Genomic DNA, 16,148 nt, shown 5'->3' on the forward strand with positions numbered 1-16,148 from the left:
AATTCATAATTAAATAAAAACAATAACAGTTATGCAATAGGTTTGTTCCAGTGATATAGGATTCCTGGGAATTTTCAATACAGGAAGTCTCTTTACCTAGTCCCTTCAGGTATGCTGGACTTAAATTGCCATTATTGCCATCTAGTGTATCAAATATGAAAAATGTCATCCAACAATATTGGTTTAAAGCAGGGAGGGTATTTTGGCTGGCTAGTTTAGGAAAAGGGGTTAAGTGAGAAAAAGTAGCAAAGAGATTAAACAGCTATCGGTATTTAACAAAGTACTATTATTGGATATTTCATTGAACCCTGAGGAAAAAACAAAATATATAAATTGTAATTTTTAAAACAAGTCTCCTTTTTTTCTTTCTTGAAAGCATTAAGCAATAACATAGTACCATGGTGGAACTGATTGACAAGTTCTACCCTGCTGACAAAGAAGCATCATTTACAGCAATAATCCACTTGCAAGCACAATACTTATAAATTGTGCCTGTTCCAAGGAAAATAATAAAAAGAAACCATTTGGGAATTGCCTATCTGTTGTCAGATTATTTAAATTAATATTAGAATTATTCTAAAGGTTCTTGTTATTCTTTATGATTTTTGTGTTTGTCAGGATATTTAGATAGACAAGCATATCTCTAAAAAAATTGATTATATTGACATTGATCTAGTTACAGTAGATCTCTGTATTTCTATCCTCTGTTGAGGGTTGTGATTCAGCAGACTGTTACTTGAATAGAAAGAGCAATTCTTATCAATTCTGCCCTACTTTTGTAGCCCACATTCTTTCTCTGCACCCAAAATGGGCTCAAAAATTGCTGGAGAAATACAGTTACAATGCTGTAGACTGCTAACGGGTTAGAGACAATCAGTAAAGTGAGTATCTGGCTTCCAGACCAGACAGAGCAATCTGAGCAGATCCCTCAAGAAAGGTCCTTTTGGTCAGAATAGTGTTCTATATCTACAGTAAATCACAATCTATGCAGTATGGATCCAAAATAATTTCCTTTCTTTTTGCTTTTTAAATTATTAGACACTTTAATTCTTTTTTCTTATCTTCAACTACTACAATTTATTGGATTTTTCTGCTTTTTTATTATCTTTCTTGGTTTCTCTATCCATACAATACAAATAAATTTACCATAATAAACTTTTAATCCTAAATTGCTTCATCTAGAAACTTATCCTTTTGTATTTGTTCAGGTATTTTGGTATTATTTTAAGTAGTTACCTTATGGTAAGATGGGCGGCCAATAACTTTTATAAATAAATAAATTTATGCATTTTGGCCTGATATGATTGTTGATTTTTAAAAATTGAATTTGTATTTGTTTTACTGTATTAAGTGGATAAGAACTTGCCTTTGATAATACCATAATACATGATATTTTCTTGTCCTCTTAGGCTATATATTTTTTCTTATGTTCTCTTATTATTTTTTTCTTCCTAGTAATTTAAATGATTATCATAAGTACTAAAAATGATCAAAATTACACATGATTCAAACTCTTACAAGATTTTAAGCATTCTAATTTAAAAAAAACATTCTGGAATACAATGAATGTGGCAGTTTTGGTTTGCCCAGTATGGTCCTGAAGAAATAATATAGGTTTTTCTTTAATTTTTTAGTTTCTTGCGCAGAAGTTAATGATTCTAAGCCCTGCTGGCAAGGACCTGCATATTTTATTCACATAAAGAGGTCTAGAATACTTTCAGAAATGGACAATGGGCAATAATCTTTTAGCTTGATTTCACTGCTGTTGAAAGTTTGAGGGTTGATATTACAGGAATAACTAAGTTTAAAATTAGCAATTATTACTATGAAGAAAATAAAAATATTCTCATTTCTTTTAATGACTACCCTATTTCCCCAAAAATAAGAGCTATCCCAAAAATAAGCCCCATCATGTTTTTACGTGTCTGTCTAATATAAGCCCTACCCCACAAAATAAGGCCCTACTTAAGCGCCTGAGCAGCTGGCCAGCAGCCGATTCTGTCTGGTTGCTTGCGATGCTGTGGCCACGAGGTGGGGAGGGTGGAGCTGCCTCATAAATCCCGCTCCGGCTTACTTAGGGTCCCTGCAGCCAGGCCATCTATGCCCCAACATCTGCCTCGTGGTGGCAACATCAACAGCCATGTGCAGCAGGAGCCCACATGGCCACTGGCCCACTTCTGCTTGCTTGCAGCTGCAACGGAACAGAAGGCTGAGTGGTGTGTTGTTGCTGCACCCGCAAGGCGAGGCAGCTGTTGGTGCATGGATGGCCTGGCTGTGGGGGCCCTGAGGTAAGCCAGTGCAGGGTGCGTGGGGCAGGTTCACTTCCCATCTCACCTTGTGGCCGTGCCACCATTGCATTGCTCAGCCTCCTGCTCCGTTGTGATCACGAGCAAGCAGAAGAAATGGGCCAGGGGCCATGCAGGGTCCTGCTGAACGGGGTTGCCAGAGCTGCTGCTTTGAAGCAAGACAGATGTCGGGGCATGGGTGGCCTGGTTGCAAGGGTCCTGAAGTAAGCTGGTACAGGATGCATGGGGCAGCTCCACCCTCACTTGCCTCATGGCAGCAGCACTAGCGCACCATGCAGCCTCCTACCCTGCCACGAGCAAGCAGAAGTGGGCCTCCTGTAGATGGGGGGAAAATAAGACACCCCCCCTCCCAAATAAGTCCTAGTGCTTATTTTGGGGCCCAAAAGAAAATAAGACCCAGTCTTATTTTCAGGGAAACGTGGGTCGTTAAATGTCAATAATATAACGTAACATATGTACATAGTTACATTCTCAAGCATGGAATCCCATTGATAGCTGATGTTAAGGAAAACAGACTGGCTTCTGTTATGAAATCTGTTTCAGTAGCTGAAATCATATATGTGTCAGGCCTGGAGGCCATCTTTTGCAGTGGGCCCTCAGGCCTGCCACATTTACTGCTGTGGGAGACTGGGAGGGTGCATTGTATGGAGCAGGAGTGATATATAGTCATAATAACATTCCTTTCTCAGAGAGTCAGGGACATCTTGCCCTGCATCTGGAGGGGTGTGATTGGGAGTCATCTCCAGTTGGGATGGTGCATTGATTAGACCATGTTTAGTTTAGTTTAGTTTAGTTTAGTTGATTTGTATACCGCCCTACTCCCGAAGGACTCAGGGCGGTGAACAGCCAACAATAAAATACATAAATACACAAAATTTAAAAACCCGATAAAATCAAATTAAATTATTTGGCCCAGACAGATTAAAACACCCCGATAATTTAAAAACAGATTAAAATTTACATATTTAAAAAGGGAAGAGATTAGGCCAAGCCCGCTTGATGGAATAAAAAGGTCTTCACAGCACGGCGGAAGGAGCGCAGATCCGGGATCCTCCGTATCTCCGGGGGGAGCTCATTCCAGACGGTAGGTGCCCCCACAGAGAAGGCTCTCCCCCTAGGGGCCGCCAGTCGACACTGTTTGGCTGACGGCACCCGGAGGAGTCCCTCTCTATGAGAGCGTACTGGCCGGTGGGAGGCTATTGGTGGTAGTAGGCGGTCCCGTAAATAACCAGGCCCTAAGCCATGGAGCGCTTTAAAGGTAGTAACCAAAACCTTGAAGCTCACCCGGAAGACCACCGGGAACCAGTGCAGCTCGCGCAGGAGAGGTGTTACATGGGAGCGCCATGTCGCTCTCATTACGACCTGCGCGGCCGCACTCTGCGCCAGTTGGAGCCTCCGGGTGCTCCTCAAGGGGAGCCCCATGTAGAGAGCATTGCAATAGTCCAGGCGGGAGGTGACGAGGGCATGAGTGACCGTGCGTAATGAGTCCCGATCCAGAAAGGGACGCAACTGGCGAATCAGGCGAACCTGATGAAAAATCCTCCTGGTCACGGCCGTCAAGTGCTCTTCTAAAGACAGCCGTGAATCCAGGAGGACGCCCAAGTTGTGAGCCTTCTCCGTGGGGGCCAATGATTCGCCCCCAATAGTCAGTGATGGCGTCAACTGACTATATCGGGACGTCGGAAACCACAGCCACTTGGTCTTGGATGGGTTGAGCCTGAGCCTGTTCCTCCCCATCCAGATCCGTACGGCCTCCAGGCACCGGGACATCACTTCAAGGGCATCGTTGGGGTGATCCGGGGTGGAGATGTACAGTTGGGTGTCATCAGCGTACTGATGGTACTCCACCCCGAAACCACGGATGATCTCGCCCAGCGGCTTCACATAAATGTTGAACAGGAGAGGCGAGAGGACCGACCCTTGCAGCACCCCACATATGAGGGGCCTCGGGGTCGACCTCTGTCCCCCTGTCAACACAGACTGCAACTGGTCAGAGAGAAAGGAAGAGAACCACCGCAACACAGTGCCTCCCACCCGTAACTCTTCCAACCGGTGCAGCATGATACCATGGTTGATGGTATCAAAAGCCGCTGTGAGATCTAACAGGACCAGGACAGAGGAGCACCCCCTGTCCCGAGCCCTCCCGAGATCATCAACCAACGCGACCAATGCCGTTTCCGTGCTGTACCCGGGCCTGAAGCCCGACTGGAATGGATCCAGATACGTCGTTTCATGCAGGTGCTGGGGGAGCTGTTGCGCAACCACACTCTCAACAACCTTCGCCACAAAACGAAGGTTGGAGACCGGACGATAATTTACCAACATTGCCGGGTCCAGGGAAGGCTTCTTGAGGAGAGGCCTCACCACCGCCTCTTTCAAGGCGGCAGGAAAGACACCCTCACCCAGCGAAGCATTTATAATCCCCTGGAACCAGCCTCGTGTCACCTCCCGAGAAGCCAGCACTAACCAGGAGGGACACGGGTCCAATAAACAAGTGGTCGCGTTCAGTCTACCCAGAATCCTGTCCACGTGTTCAGGGGTCACAGGATCAAACTCATCCCAGATAACAAGTGTTGGACAACACATGTGTTGGACAGGTGGGTGCTGGGCTGGGACTTGGACTTTATTTTGGGTGGGGAAAACCTGGAAGCTTTCAGATTCTGGTTTTCCCAGATGTGCCAATATGACATCTCTAATAAAATGGAACTTTGAGGAACTTCAAGCTTCGGAGTCTTCTTTTGTTCGGGGTGTTACTTGGAACCCCAACAACATGTTGCTAAATCATTGCATGGTTTGTTTTTGGTTTGGCAAACTATGTGACTCCAGCTATTGTGGTTTGTAATCCATAATTACAGGTAGTTCTCAATTTACAACAGTTCTTTAGTGACTGTTCAAAGTTATAACAGCACTGAAAAAAGTTATGATCGTTTTTCACAGTTATGATCATTGCAGCATCCCCATGGTCACATGATCAAAATTTGGATGCTTGACAACTGGTTCATATTTATTATAGTTGCCGTGCCCCAGGTCATGAGATCCCTTTTTACAGCTGTCTAACAAGCAAAGTCAATGGGGAAGTCAGATTCACTTAATAACCATATTACTAACAACTGCAGTGATTCACTTATCAGTTGTGGCAAGAAAGATCATAAAATGAGGCAAGATCCACTTAACAACTGTCTTGCTTAGCAACAGAAATTTTGGGCTCAATTGTAGTCATAAATTGAGGACTACTTGTATAGTTTAGTATATGGCTAACTCAAATCGATTTTGGCTGATCATAGTTAATCGAAACTTTATCATAATCCATGAATCCATGAATCTAAGATGTATTTGTATGATTATATGAAGACTACTCTTTAATTAATTAGTCTGGCTATAAATTAAACTGATATTTTTTATAAATTCTGTTTTGTACACATGCATGCTGTACATAGGTCCATACATATGTATGTATTCATTAATTAGGTACATGCATTATGGCATTTCTCTATATGTGGTATTAGGAACTGTTTCATGTAAATAAGACTCCAGTTTTTTCTGACTCCGGTTTTTAGGGAGATTATTTGTAAATTGAAAACATTAGCCATTGCATTTGCTTGTTTTTCTTACTTTTGTATCATGTGATTTTTGCCCAACTAATATTGGTTTGTTGCTTCTTATTGTCAATTTAATTCGAGTACTTATTCCTCTGCTTCCCTTATAGGCTCTTGGGCGGGAACTGCTCCTCCATTTGATTAAATATTTGGTGGAAAATGATCAACACGATCCAGTCATCACAAAACTCATTAACCACACTCGGATACACATCATGCCTTCAATGAACCCTGATGGTTTTGAAGAATCAATAATGCTTCAGTGTGCATCCACAATTGGCAGGTAAGAAAAAAGCAATTTAGGATACAGTGAGGAATGTCTTGGGTATGTTTTCAACATGCTACTTAACCCACAATACATTTAGCAGAAGAACAATTTTGTAGGTTCAGTTCTTAACTATCATATCATTAAATCAAGTTATAGTTTCTTGAGCAGGAGTAGGAAATTTTATTTAGCCTGGTCTTTCCCACTTACCTTTACATGTAATAAGGAAGTTTTTATTAACTCAAAAGCAGGCTGGGGGCAAGGGAATGGTAGTTGGTGAATTTTTGCAAAGAGGTTTTAAAATTTCATGTAATCCTGCCCTCAGTCCACAAGAATGAATGTTCAACATTCCTCTTTTAATGTTTGGGTCATCTTTAGATACTTCTTCAAAACTTATGTGCGTCTCTGAATTAACCAGTCTCATATCATCCTTTATCAATACCTCCCATAATCATGTCCATCTTTCATTTCAGATTAGCGTAAATTTCTCTGCTAGTCTATAACTTTCCTTTGATTAAAAAAATCCCCCTTCCCTGGGTTCCTCTGAAATGATGGTTTCTATTACTCTTCCTACAGGCTTATGCCTTGTTTGCTCTCCCTACAGGTCATCTCTTTGCTCCTTAGATTTACTTATTTTATTATCTACTCATCTTTGCTCTGTTTCCTTGGAATTGTTCTTTCCTTATCTACTTGATAATAGATCATCCTGACTAATCATCAAGATACTTTTAGACCACTTTTCCTGGTAAAGCCAGTGCAGGTACTGTTACTTGTTACTATTTCTTACAATTCTGTTAGCATTAGCCTAGACTCTCTGATTCAATTCTTATGGCTGAGCTCATATACTCAAAAAGTATATTAAAGATTATATAATAACAATGTTATCTCTTCAAGGTACAATGCTAATAGAAAAGATCTGAACAGGAATTTTCCTGATCATTTTATCACCAATAATCAAAATATCCAGCCAGAGACTAAAGCAGTTATGAACTGGATAAATACTGGAATGTTTGTTCTTTCTGCTAATCTGCATGGTGGAGCACTGGTTGCAAGTTACCCCTTTGATAATGGCAATCAAGGTAAGCTAATACTTGGATGACCATGAGGATACTACAAAACAATTCTCAATTATTAATTAATGGTCCTCATATCAAAATAAATTAATGAACTTATTAATAGCAAGTATTATAATAAATCAAAATAAGTTATATTTGGATTATATATATGTGTGTGTGTGCGCGCGCGTGTGTGTATGTATATATATGTGTGTGTGTGTGTGTGTGTATATGGTATATATATACACACACACACACACACGCATATATAGTGCTTTAATTTATCTATCAACTCAACTCAACTCACATGCACATTTATTTGTTAACTTATGCATGCTTTTTATAGATCACCCATTCCAGAGACTCAAGGTGGTATGCAAAAAAAAAAAAAAAAAAGGAGCACTAAAAATCATAACCAGTCATTCAGTTTAACGAACTAATTTAGGCTTTGTTAATCCAATCCATGATTTATCTAATCCAGATCAATTCCAAGGCAGGGAACAATTAGAAAACTAACATTCTCCATTGTTGGTGGAGACAGCAGCCAGTGTGGGTAGCACTCGCCCAATCAGCTGAAGGACTGAGTCTGCCAATAACATTAAAGCCCGCCCTTGTTGCTGGGCAGGTCCAGCTTTTGACTCAGTCCTTTCAGTTGGACGGGCGTGTGGGTCTTTGGCTCTGTCTCCTACACCTTTTCCTATTGCTATAAATCGTGTTTCTTTGCTGGCTTTTGACTTTGGATTGTTTGACTTCGATTGCGTTCTGCTGTGCTGGTTATTTGGACTTTGGACTGCTTGACTACGGTTTTTCTCACCTCCCTCTGACTCTGGACTGGTTCATTTCGATGTTGTGAGTAGTCTCTGCCCTTTTACTGTCTTCTGTGAGTAGTGGGGATCTTTGTTTGACCGGCTTCCTCCCCTCCGGGGAGGGGGTTCTTCATCGGCCCATTGGGAGGCTAATTGGAGCCGCTTCCCTGCTTCGGCTGCGATTGTTTCAAACGGCGGCAAATTTCCTCAGTGCTTACGGCGGCCATTTTGTTTCGGCTGTCAAACCGCCCCGTTTTTTGGCATTGCATTGGACCCTCGCTTCGGCGGCTGCCTGCTCTAGTCCTCTGTGCCTTTTTTGCCGCTCTGAAAAGTCATCGACTGCCAGGAGGTTCACGTTTTCCCGGCGCAGAGCCTTGCGATCTCCCTCCTGTCAGCTGGGTCTGTTTTCCTCTTATCAGCACCGATCTACTTCATCTGACTGCCTCATTTACCGGCTGCCAGTTCTGTTTGAAGGCGTGCAGCCTTGCGCTTGACCCCTGTCAGCTGGGATTGCTCTGTCTGCTGGGATTCATTTATCTGCCCTCCTCGCCTGACCGGCTTCTTCGCTCGTTGCTATTTCGGCTGTCCGCCTTTTTGTGGCCAGACTGTCATCGTGGCGGCCATTTTGAGTGACTCAAAGGAACTTAGTCGCCTCATCGAAATTTGTGGAGTTTGTACGCTCCCTCAAGTTGATCAAGGGCTGGATTGTGGAGTTTTTACACTCCCTCAATTGGCATTCAGTACTGATTTGTGGAGCTTTGCGCCCCGTTGGTTGATTAACGGAGTTCTGGTGGAGCTAGTTACTGATTAGTGGAGTTTTTGCGCTCCCACCTTCTATTCCAGTGCTTTGTTTGAGGAGCTTCTATGCTCCCGTTGTTACACTTGCTGTACCATCAGTAGCTTCTGGTGGAGCTCAATTGTGCCCAATCAAGACCTTGATTGCAGCTATGCCTAAAGCCCTGGTGAAATCTAAACATGGCCGCTCGGCTAGTACTGCTGCACATGCCCAGTCGGATTCTGCCTCTCATAACAGACCTCAGGACACAGTGACATCCAGGGAGTCATTACCATCGTCTGACCCAGCACGGTCTCGCCAAAAAGGCCACAAGCATGGGGCATCTTCTAAATCTGAGAGGCGAAGGGACAAGGTCTTAACTAAGCTCTGCGAAAAGGCGAGTGCTGATATGGCTGCAAAGAGTGCTGTGACCGCACCTATTGCTGACAATTCGGCTCCTGGGTCAGTACCTAGACCCAATTCCCCGGATCAGTTATCCCTACGGGACTGCCCTGTGACCATTTCGACTTCTGTTTTGTGGGGTTCTTCTGATCCTCCTCCACCATTGTTTCTGTTCCGGAAATTACATAGCCAGTCGCCTCTGCACCTATGACTTCGGCTCCTGCAGCGGCTGTCTCTTGTCAATTGCTACCTGAGCAACTTCAACTTCTTATCAAAAATGTGGTGCAGAGGTCCTTAGCCGCGCGGGAGCAATCACGTAGCTGCCCTGAATCAGTGCGGTCAATTTCTTCTGTTTCTCCTGAGCAACGGGCCAGTGAGGAACCCCAGACCTGGGTTCCTGATTCGCCTACTTGTTCTTACTCAAGTCAACCGTCAGTCTTGACAGACGTGGACTGATGACTTCGCCCTATCAGATGATGAAAACTTGCCTCAAGAACAACCGGCCTTTACTGGACTTTTTCCATAGGCTTTATTTAAGTCCTTACTTTTTAAGGCCGTTAACACCGCTCGCTTGTCTTCACCCGCTGCGGACCCGGTTCTGGTTTCTGAGGCATTGGATCCCATGTTCACAGAACCTGCCAAGCCTATTACTTCTATCCCAACACCTCCTCTATTTGTAGATGTGGTGAAATGGCAGTGGTCTTCACCAGGTGCAGCTCCTTCGCCCTCGTCAAATGAACGCAAGAACGTTCACGTCGCTGCCGAACTAGATTCTCTTCTTCAGGTGCCATTGGTGGACGCCCCTATTGCCACCCTGTTGCCCAACGCCAATGTTCTGGGTGATCCTGATGAGCGCCTTCGGCCGGATGAACGTCGCTCGGATTTGGTTCTCCAGCAGGAACATCAGAATTCCGCCTGGGCTATTAGGGCGGCCACTACGACATCGTTTTTTAACCGTTCCACCTTGCTTTGGCTGTGCCAGCTTCAGAAGAAACTGCCTCCGGAGGACACACGAGTTAGGCAGGACTTAAATAAAATTGTCACAGCCTTGCAGTTTTCGGCAGACTCCACACTGAACGCTGCTCGCTTCGCTTCCAAAGCATTGGCCTCCATGGTCACTGCCCGTCGCCTTGTCTGGCTCCGCCACTGGCAGGCTGACACCCACCATAAGTGGCATCTGGCCTCAGTTCCTTTTGGGGGGTCCCGCCTATTTGGTGATGCCTTGGAACCGTTCCTCACCGAAACCAGGGATAAGAAGAAGGTCTTGGCACCTATATTTCAATGGGGAGACTCAAGATTTGCCCCTTATGCTCCTCGCTCTAATTTCCGAGGTGCTGATGGCGTGGGGTCGGCTCCCTTCTCTTCCCCTAGACCTTATAGTAATTTTAACAGGCAGCGGGGATCTCAAGATAGGCCCTCCCGGGGAAAGCCCTTTGTGTCTAGGCGGCCCTTTCGAGGGGGAGGAGGTCGTTCCTACCGGCGCCGTCTCTGATTGCATCTTGAATCCTCCCATTGGCGGCAGATTAGCTCTCTTTGTCGCCGCTTGGGAGAATTCTACTTCCGATAAGTGGGTCCTGGCTACCTTAAGATCAGAGTTGGCCATAGAATTTGTTTCCCCTCCTCCGAGCACCTTTGTTTGCTGTCCGCTTTCTCATAATCCCGAAAAGAGGGCGCATATGGACGCTGCGGTACAGCATCTCCTTTCCATCAGGGCTATCCAACCTGTTCTGCCCGAACAAGTCGGGTCAGGTTTCTATTCCCGGGTTTTTCTAGTCCCTAAGTCCTTGGGTGGGTGGGTGGAGACCCATTCTGGACCTAAAACGGTTAAATCGGTATGTCATATACCGTAAATTTAAGATGCAGTCGCTGAAATCTATCCTTGACGTTGTTAGGAGGGGCGATCTCCTTTCTTCTATCGACCTAACTGAGACTTACTTGCATATCCCCATTCTCCCTTCCCATAGAAGGTACCTGAGGTTTTGTTACGGGGTGTTCACTATCAGTACAGGGCCTTGCCCTTTGGGCTTTCGTCTGCCCCTCGTACATTTACTAAGGTGTTGGCGGCCTTGGCTGCTTCCCTCAGGGTTCAGTCGATTAGGCTCCTTTGTTACTTGGATGACATTCTGGTGTTGTCCTCTTCCACTCACCAAGCTATCCTAGATATTAGACTCACTCTAGAGACGTTGGCTTCCCATGGGTTTTCCGTGAACCTGGAAAAGAGCAACCTTGTTCCCTCCAGCTCTCTAGTTCATTTAGGGGCCCTAATTGATTCTGTTCAGGGTAGGGTGTTTCTCTCCCCTGACCGCTAAGATAGTCTGCAGGTCTTGGTGTCTCGGATTGAGGGATGTCAGTCCAGTTTATCTTATATTCTTTCTCAGCTCTTGGGGAAGATGATTTCGGCCATTGCCATTGTTCCCTGGGCTCAATTCCACACCTGAGAGCTTCAATGGTTTCTCTTACCTTTACAGAAGTCGGGCAGAGGCACATCAACCAGGCCGGTCCCTGTTCCCTCCTCAGTCCTCAAATCCCTCTGGTGGTGGCGGTCCCCAGCAATATCAGCGGGCTGTCTCTTCCTGGAACCCCAACAGGTGGTGGTGACCTCCAATGCCAGTCTCCGGGGCTGGTGTGCCCATTGCCAAGGTCAACTGGCCCAAGGGACGTGGAGTGACTTGGAGGCCCGTCATCCGATCAACTGGTTGGAGTTGCAAGCTGTCTTCCTAGCTCTCAGAGCCTTTTGCCACCTGGTCTCTGGGACTCATGTCCTTGTGCTAACGGACAATGTGACGGCCAAGGCACATTTGAAAAAGTTAGGGAGCACCAGATCCAAGTCCCTCTTGTCTCTGGCCTTGAAACTGGGTCTCTGGGAATGTCATCTCGAATCGCTCCAGGCAGAGCACATATCCGGGGTCGCCAATGCTCAAGCAGATTGGTTGATCCGTCAAGCAGTGGACAATGCAGAATGGCGTCTTCATCCCAGGATATTTCAGGACCTGGTTCATCGGTTCGGAGGTCCAGTTGTGGACCTTTTTGTGACACATTCCAATGCTCAGCTGCCCCATTTCTTTGCCAGGTTTCCGGAACCTCTGGCGGAGGCCATCGACGCACTTCAGGCCCCATGGCTGGACAGACTTTTGTACGCCTTCCCTCCGACCTCCTTGCTTCCCAGGGTCATCCGCAGGATTCTGGACAAACGAGCAGAGGTGATCCTCTTGGCTCCTCATTGGTCACACAGAGCATGGTTTGCGGACTTAGTCTCCCTATCTGTCGCTCCCTTTTGGCGCATTCCTCTCGACGCGGACGCGCTGACGCAAGGGTCGTTGAGCCATCCGGACCTTCCTTGGCTCAGTCTGACCGCCTGGAGGTTGAGCGGCTCTCCTTGACAGGTGCTCGTGTTCCGGGTGATGTTATTCGGACGATCCAGGCGTCTAGGCGCCCCTCCATGGACTGGATCTATTCTGCGACCTGGCGGGCCTTCTGCATGGTGTGACCATGGTGTAAACATCCTACAACCTTCTATTGTGGATCTTCTTGTATTTCTCCAGCAAGGGCTCTCCGATGGTCTGTCGCCCAACACATTGCGTCGCCAGGTTGGTGCCATTTCTTCTGTACTTACCTGCGGTTCGCTGTCATCGCTGGCTCAACATCCTCTGATTAGATGTTTTCTTCGGGGCGCCACGAACCTGTCACTTCCAGTCCTGCATCGTTACCCTACCTAGGACCTTCCGTTGGTTCTCGAATCCCTCATGGGGCCTCCTTATGAACCGCTGAGAATGACATCTCTTTGGTTGCTTTCTTGTAAAGTCGCCTTTCTGGTGGCCATGACCTTGGCTCGTCGCATTTCGGAGGTGGCGGCCTTATCCATCCGAGCCGATCTCTGCATGTTTCACGTGGACCGCGTTGTTCTACGCTTGGATCCTACATTCGTGCCGAAGGTCAACTCTGTTTTCCATCGTTCACAAGAACTGATTCTACCAAACTTCTGCCTGTGATGGTCTCATCCCCGTGAACGCCGTTGGCACACTTTAGACATCAGGCGGGCATTGCGGATTTACATCAAGCGGACTGCCAACATTCGCAGGTCGGAAGCTTTGTTTGTCTCCTTCCTTCCCGTCTCCTTGGGTCTCAAGGTGTCATCTTCTACGATAGGCCGCTGGATTCGACAGACCATCGCTTCAGCTTATGACTTTCGTTCTCTGCCACGTCCTTCCCAGGTGACGGCTCATTCCACATGCAGCGCGGCCACGTCGGCAGCCTGGGCTACTCAAGCTCCCTTGTGGGAGATTTGCTGGGCGGCTACCTGGACCTCGCCAGCGCCGTTTATTCGGCACTATAAACTGGACAGATTTGCCTCGGCTGAAGCCGCGTTTGGCCGTCAGATGTTACAGCGGGTTGTGGCCGGGGAAGTTGTTTTGGACCAGCCTGGCCCCTCCCAGACCTTGGGACAGTGAACTGGGGTATGTCCCACACTGGCTGCTGTCTCCACCAACAATGGAGAAGGGGCGTTGGTCCTACCTGAGATGCTCCTTCTCGTTGTGGGGAGACAGCAGCCAGACCCTCCTTTTACCTGTCTGGTCCTGTTATTGGCTTCCTTCTTAAATCTTTCCTTTCTGCCTACCCACACGCCGAGTCTGCCCTTATAGTCCTTCGCCAAAAGTTGGACCTGCCCGGAAACAAGGGCGGGCTTTAATGTTATTGGCAGACTCAGTCCTTCAGCTGATTGGGCATTTTGGAGGTGGCAGCCTTATCCATCCGAGCCGATCTCTGCATGTTTCACGTGGACCGCGTTGTTCTATGCTTGGATCCTACGTTCGTGCCGAAGGTCAACTCCATTTTCTATCGTTCACAAGAACTGATTCTACAGCTGATTGGGCGAGTGCTACCCACACTGGCTGCTGTCTCCCCACAACGAGAAGGAGCATCTCAGGTAGGACCAACGCCCCTTTTATCTGCATGTACATACTCATTTGCATCTAAATTATCAGAAAAATGTGAACATTAAGATTTTTTAAAAATGTAACATTTAATGGGATTTGTCACATGAAATCCCTCTTATAATAATAGCCAGCTATCCTATTGTTAACAAACCAAGATAAATTTCCACTAAAATACAGGAGAGTTTTTTTTCTTCATTCTGAACTGACAAAGAGAAAATTTACTGCAGCACCTAGCATTATAAATGTAAAAATGTGAATTGTTCAAGAAGTGACTATAAGAACAATGCTAGTAGAAAAAGAAGAGGGAGGATCTGCTGTGACATCCTCATTGTGGAAAACTCTTCCCACCATCTACAGAACTGGAAGTCTCACTTCCTGCACAATACAGTTATCCAAATTAAAGCTTCCCTAACAAATTGTTGTTAGCTACTATCTGATGCATGATGAAACAGCTCACCATTTCCCTCAGTAATTGCTTCTTCAGTTGAACTACTCTTACCATGAGTAAGTTTTTCTGAAAGAAACTTAGGAAAACATTCAGCTGGAATTTTCTTTCTTGTAACTTTTGAATGTTAATTCATGGTTTGCACTTTGGAACTAGAAAAATATATCTTGACATTCTCTGCACCACTTAATTATTTTTCTTTTTTCACAGTCAGATATATCCAGCCCCCTCAATCTCTCCACATAAGACTTTGTTTCCACTTCCTGGAGCATCCCTGTTGTGTTGTTGTTTTTTGGGGGAAAAAATCTATTTCAATTTCTCTGATTTTTGTTTTAAATGTGGTGCCCAGAATTAGAAACAATACTTAAGGTAGGGTCTGACCAATGAAAAATACAGAGTTTTTAAATTTTTCATCACTGAAAAGCTGTCCTGTTGATGCAGCTTAACATTGTATCGATCTGATACAATATATCACAAAAGTGAGTACACCCCCTCACATTTTGTAAATATTTAAGTATATCTTTTCATGTGACAACACTGAAGAAATGACACTTGGCTACAATGTAAAGTAGTGACTATACAACTTGTATAACAGTGTAAATGTGCTGTCCCCTCAAAATAACGCAACACAAAGCCATTAATGTCTAAACTGGTGGCAACAAAAGTGAGTACACACCTAAGTGATAATGTCCAAATGGGGCCCAAAGTGTCAATATTTTGTGTGGTCACCATTATTTTCCAGCACTGCCTTAACCCTCTTGGTCATAGAGTTCACCAGAACTTCACAAGTTGCCCCTGGGGTCCTCCTCCACTCCTCCATGACAACATCACAGAGCTGGTGGATATTAGAGACCTTGTGCACCTCCACCTTCCATTTCAGGATGCCCCACAGATGCTCAATAGGGTTTAGTTCTGGAGACATGCTTGGCCAGTCAATCACCTTTACTTTCAGCTTCTTTAGCAAGGCAGTGGTTGTTTTGGAGGTGGAGGGATCATGCTCTGCTTCAGTATGTTACAGTACATGTTGGCATTCATGGTTCCCTCAATGAATTGTAGCTCCCCAGTGCCGGCAGCACTCATGCAGCCCCAGACCATGACATTCCCACCACCATGCTTGACTGTACTCCTCTCCTGGTTGCTGCCACACACACTTGATACCATCTTAACCAAATAAGTTTCTCTTGGTCTCATTGGACCACAGGACATGGTTCCAGAAATCCATGTCCTTAGTCTGCTTGTCAGAAGCAAACAGTTTGCCCCGCCTCCATCTATTCTCTGCCTCCTTAGTCCCAGCTTATTGAGAGGAAATGGGGATTTTGCAGTATCCTTCCCCTGGAGTGGGGTGGGAATGGAGATTTTACAGTATCCTTCCCCTGCCATGCCCACCAAGCCATGCCACAACCACCAAGCCATACCCACAGAACCTGTAGTTAAAAAAATTTGAAACCCACTACTGGTGTTCTCACTTTTGTTGCCACTAGTTTAGACATTAATGGCTGTGTGTTGCGTTCTTTTGAGGGGACAGCACATTTACACTGTTATACAAGCTGTATAGTCACTACTT

At 45.6% G+C, this 16,148-nt stretch overlaps 1 protein-coding gene across 1 annotated transcript in view; it reads left to right on the forward strand.

Moving 5' to 3' along the window:
- Positions 1–16,148, forward strand: part of CPM (carboxypeptidase M) — a 34,823-nt gene that overhangs the window by 11,483 nt on the left and 7,192 nt on the right. Inside the window, exons 4-5 of the mRNA XM_034403211.3 lie at positions 6,013–6,185; positions 7,062–7,246. Coding sequence (XP_034259102.1) covers positions 6,013–6,185; positions 7,062–7,246 — 358 coding nt within the window. The remainder of the gene's footprint in view (positions 1–6,012; positions 6,186–7,061; positions 7,247–16,148) is intronic.

The sequence above is a fragment of the Pantherophis guttatus genome, chromosome 7 (assembly GCF_059756535.1).
Source record: "Pantherophis guttatus breed Tessera chromosome 7, ASM5975653v1, whole genome shotgun sequence".
Classification (NCBI taxonomy): domain Eukaryota; kingdom Metazoa; phylum Chordata; class Lepidosauria; order Squamata; family Colubridae; genus Pantherophis; species Pantherophis guttatus.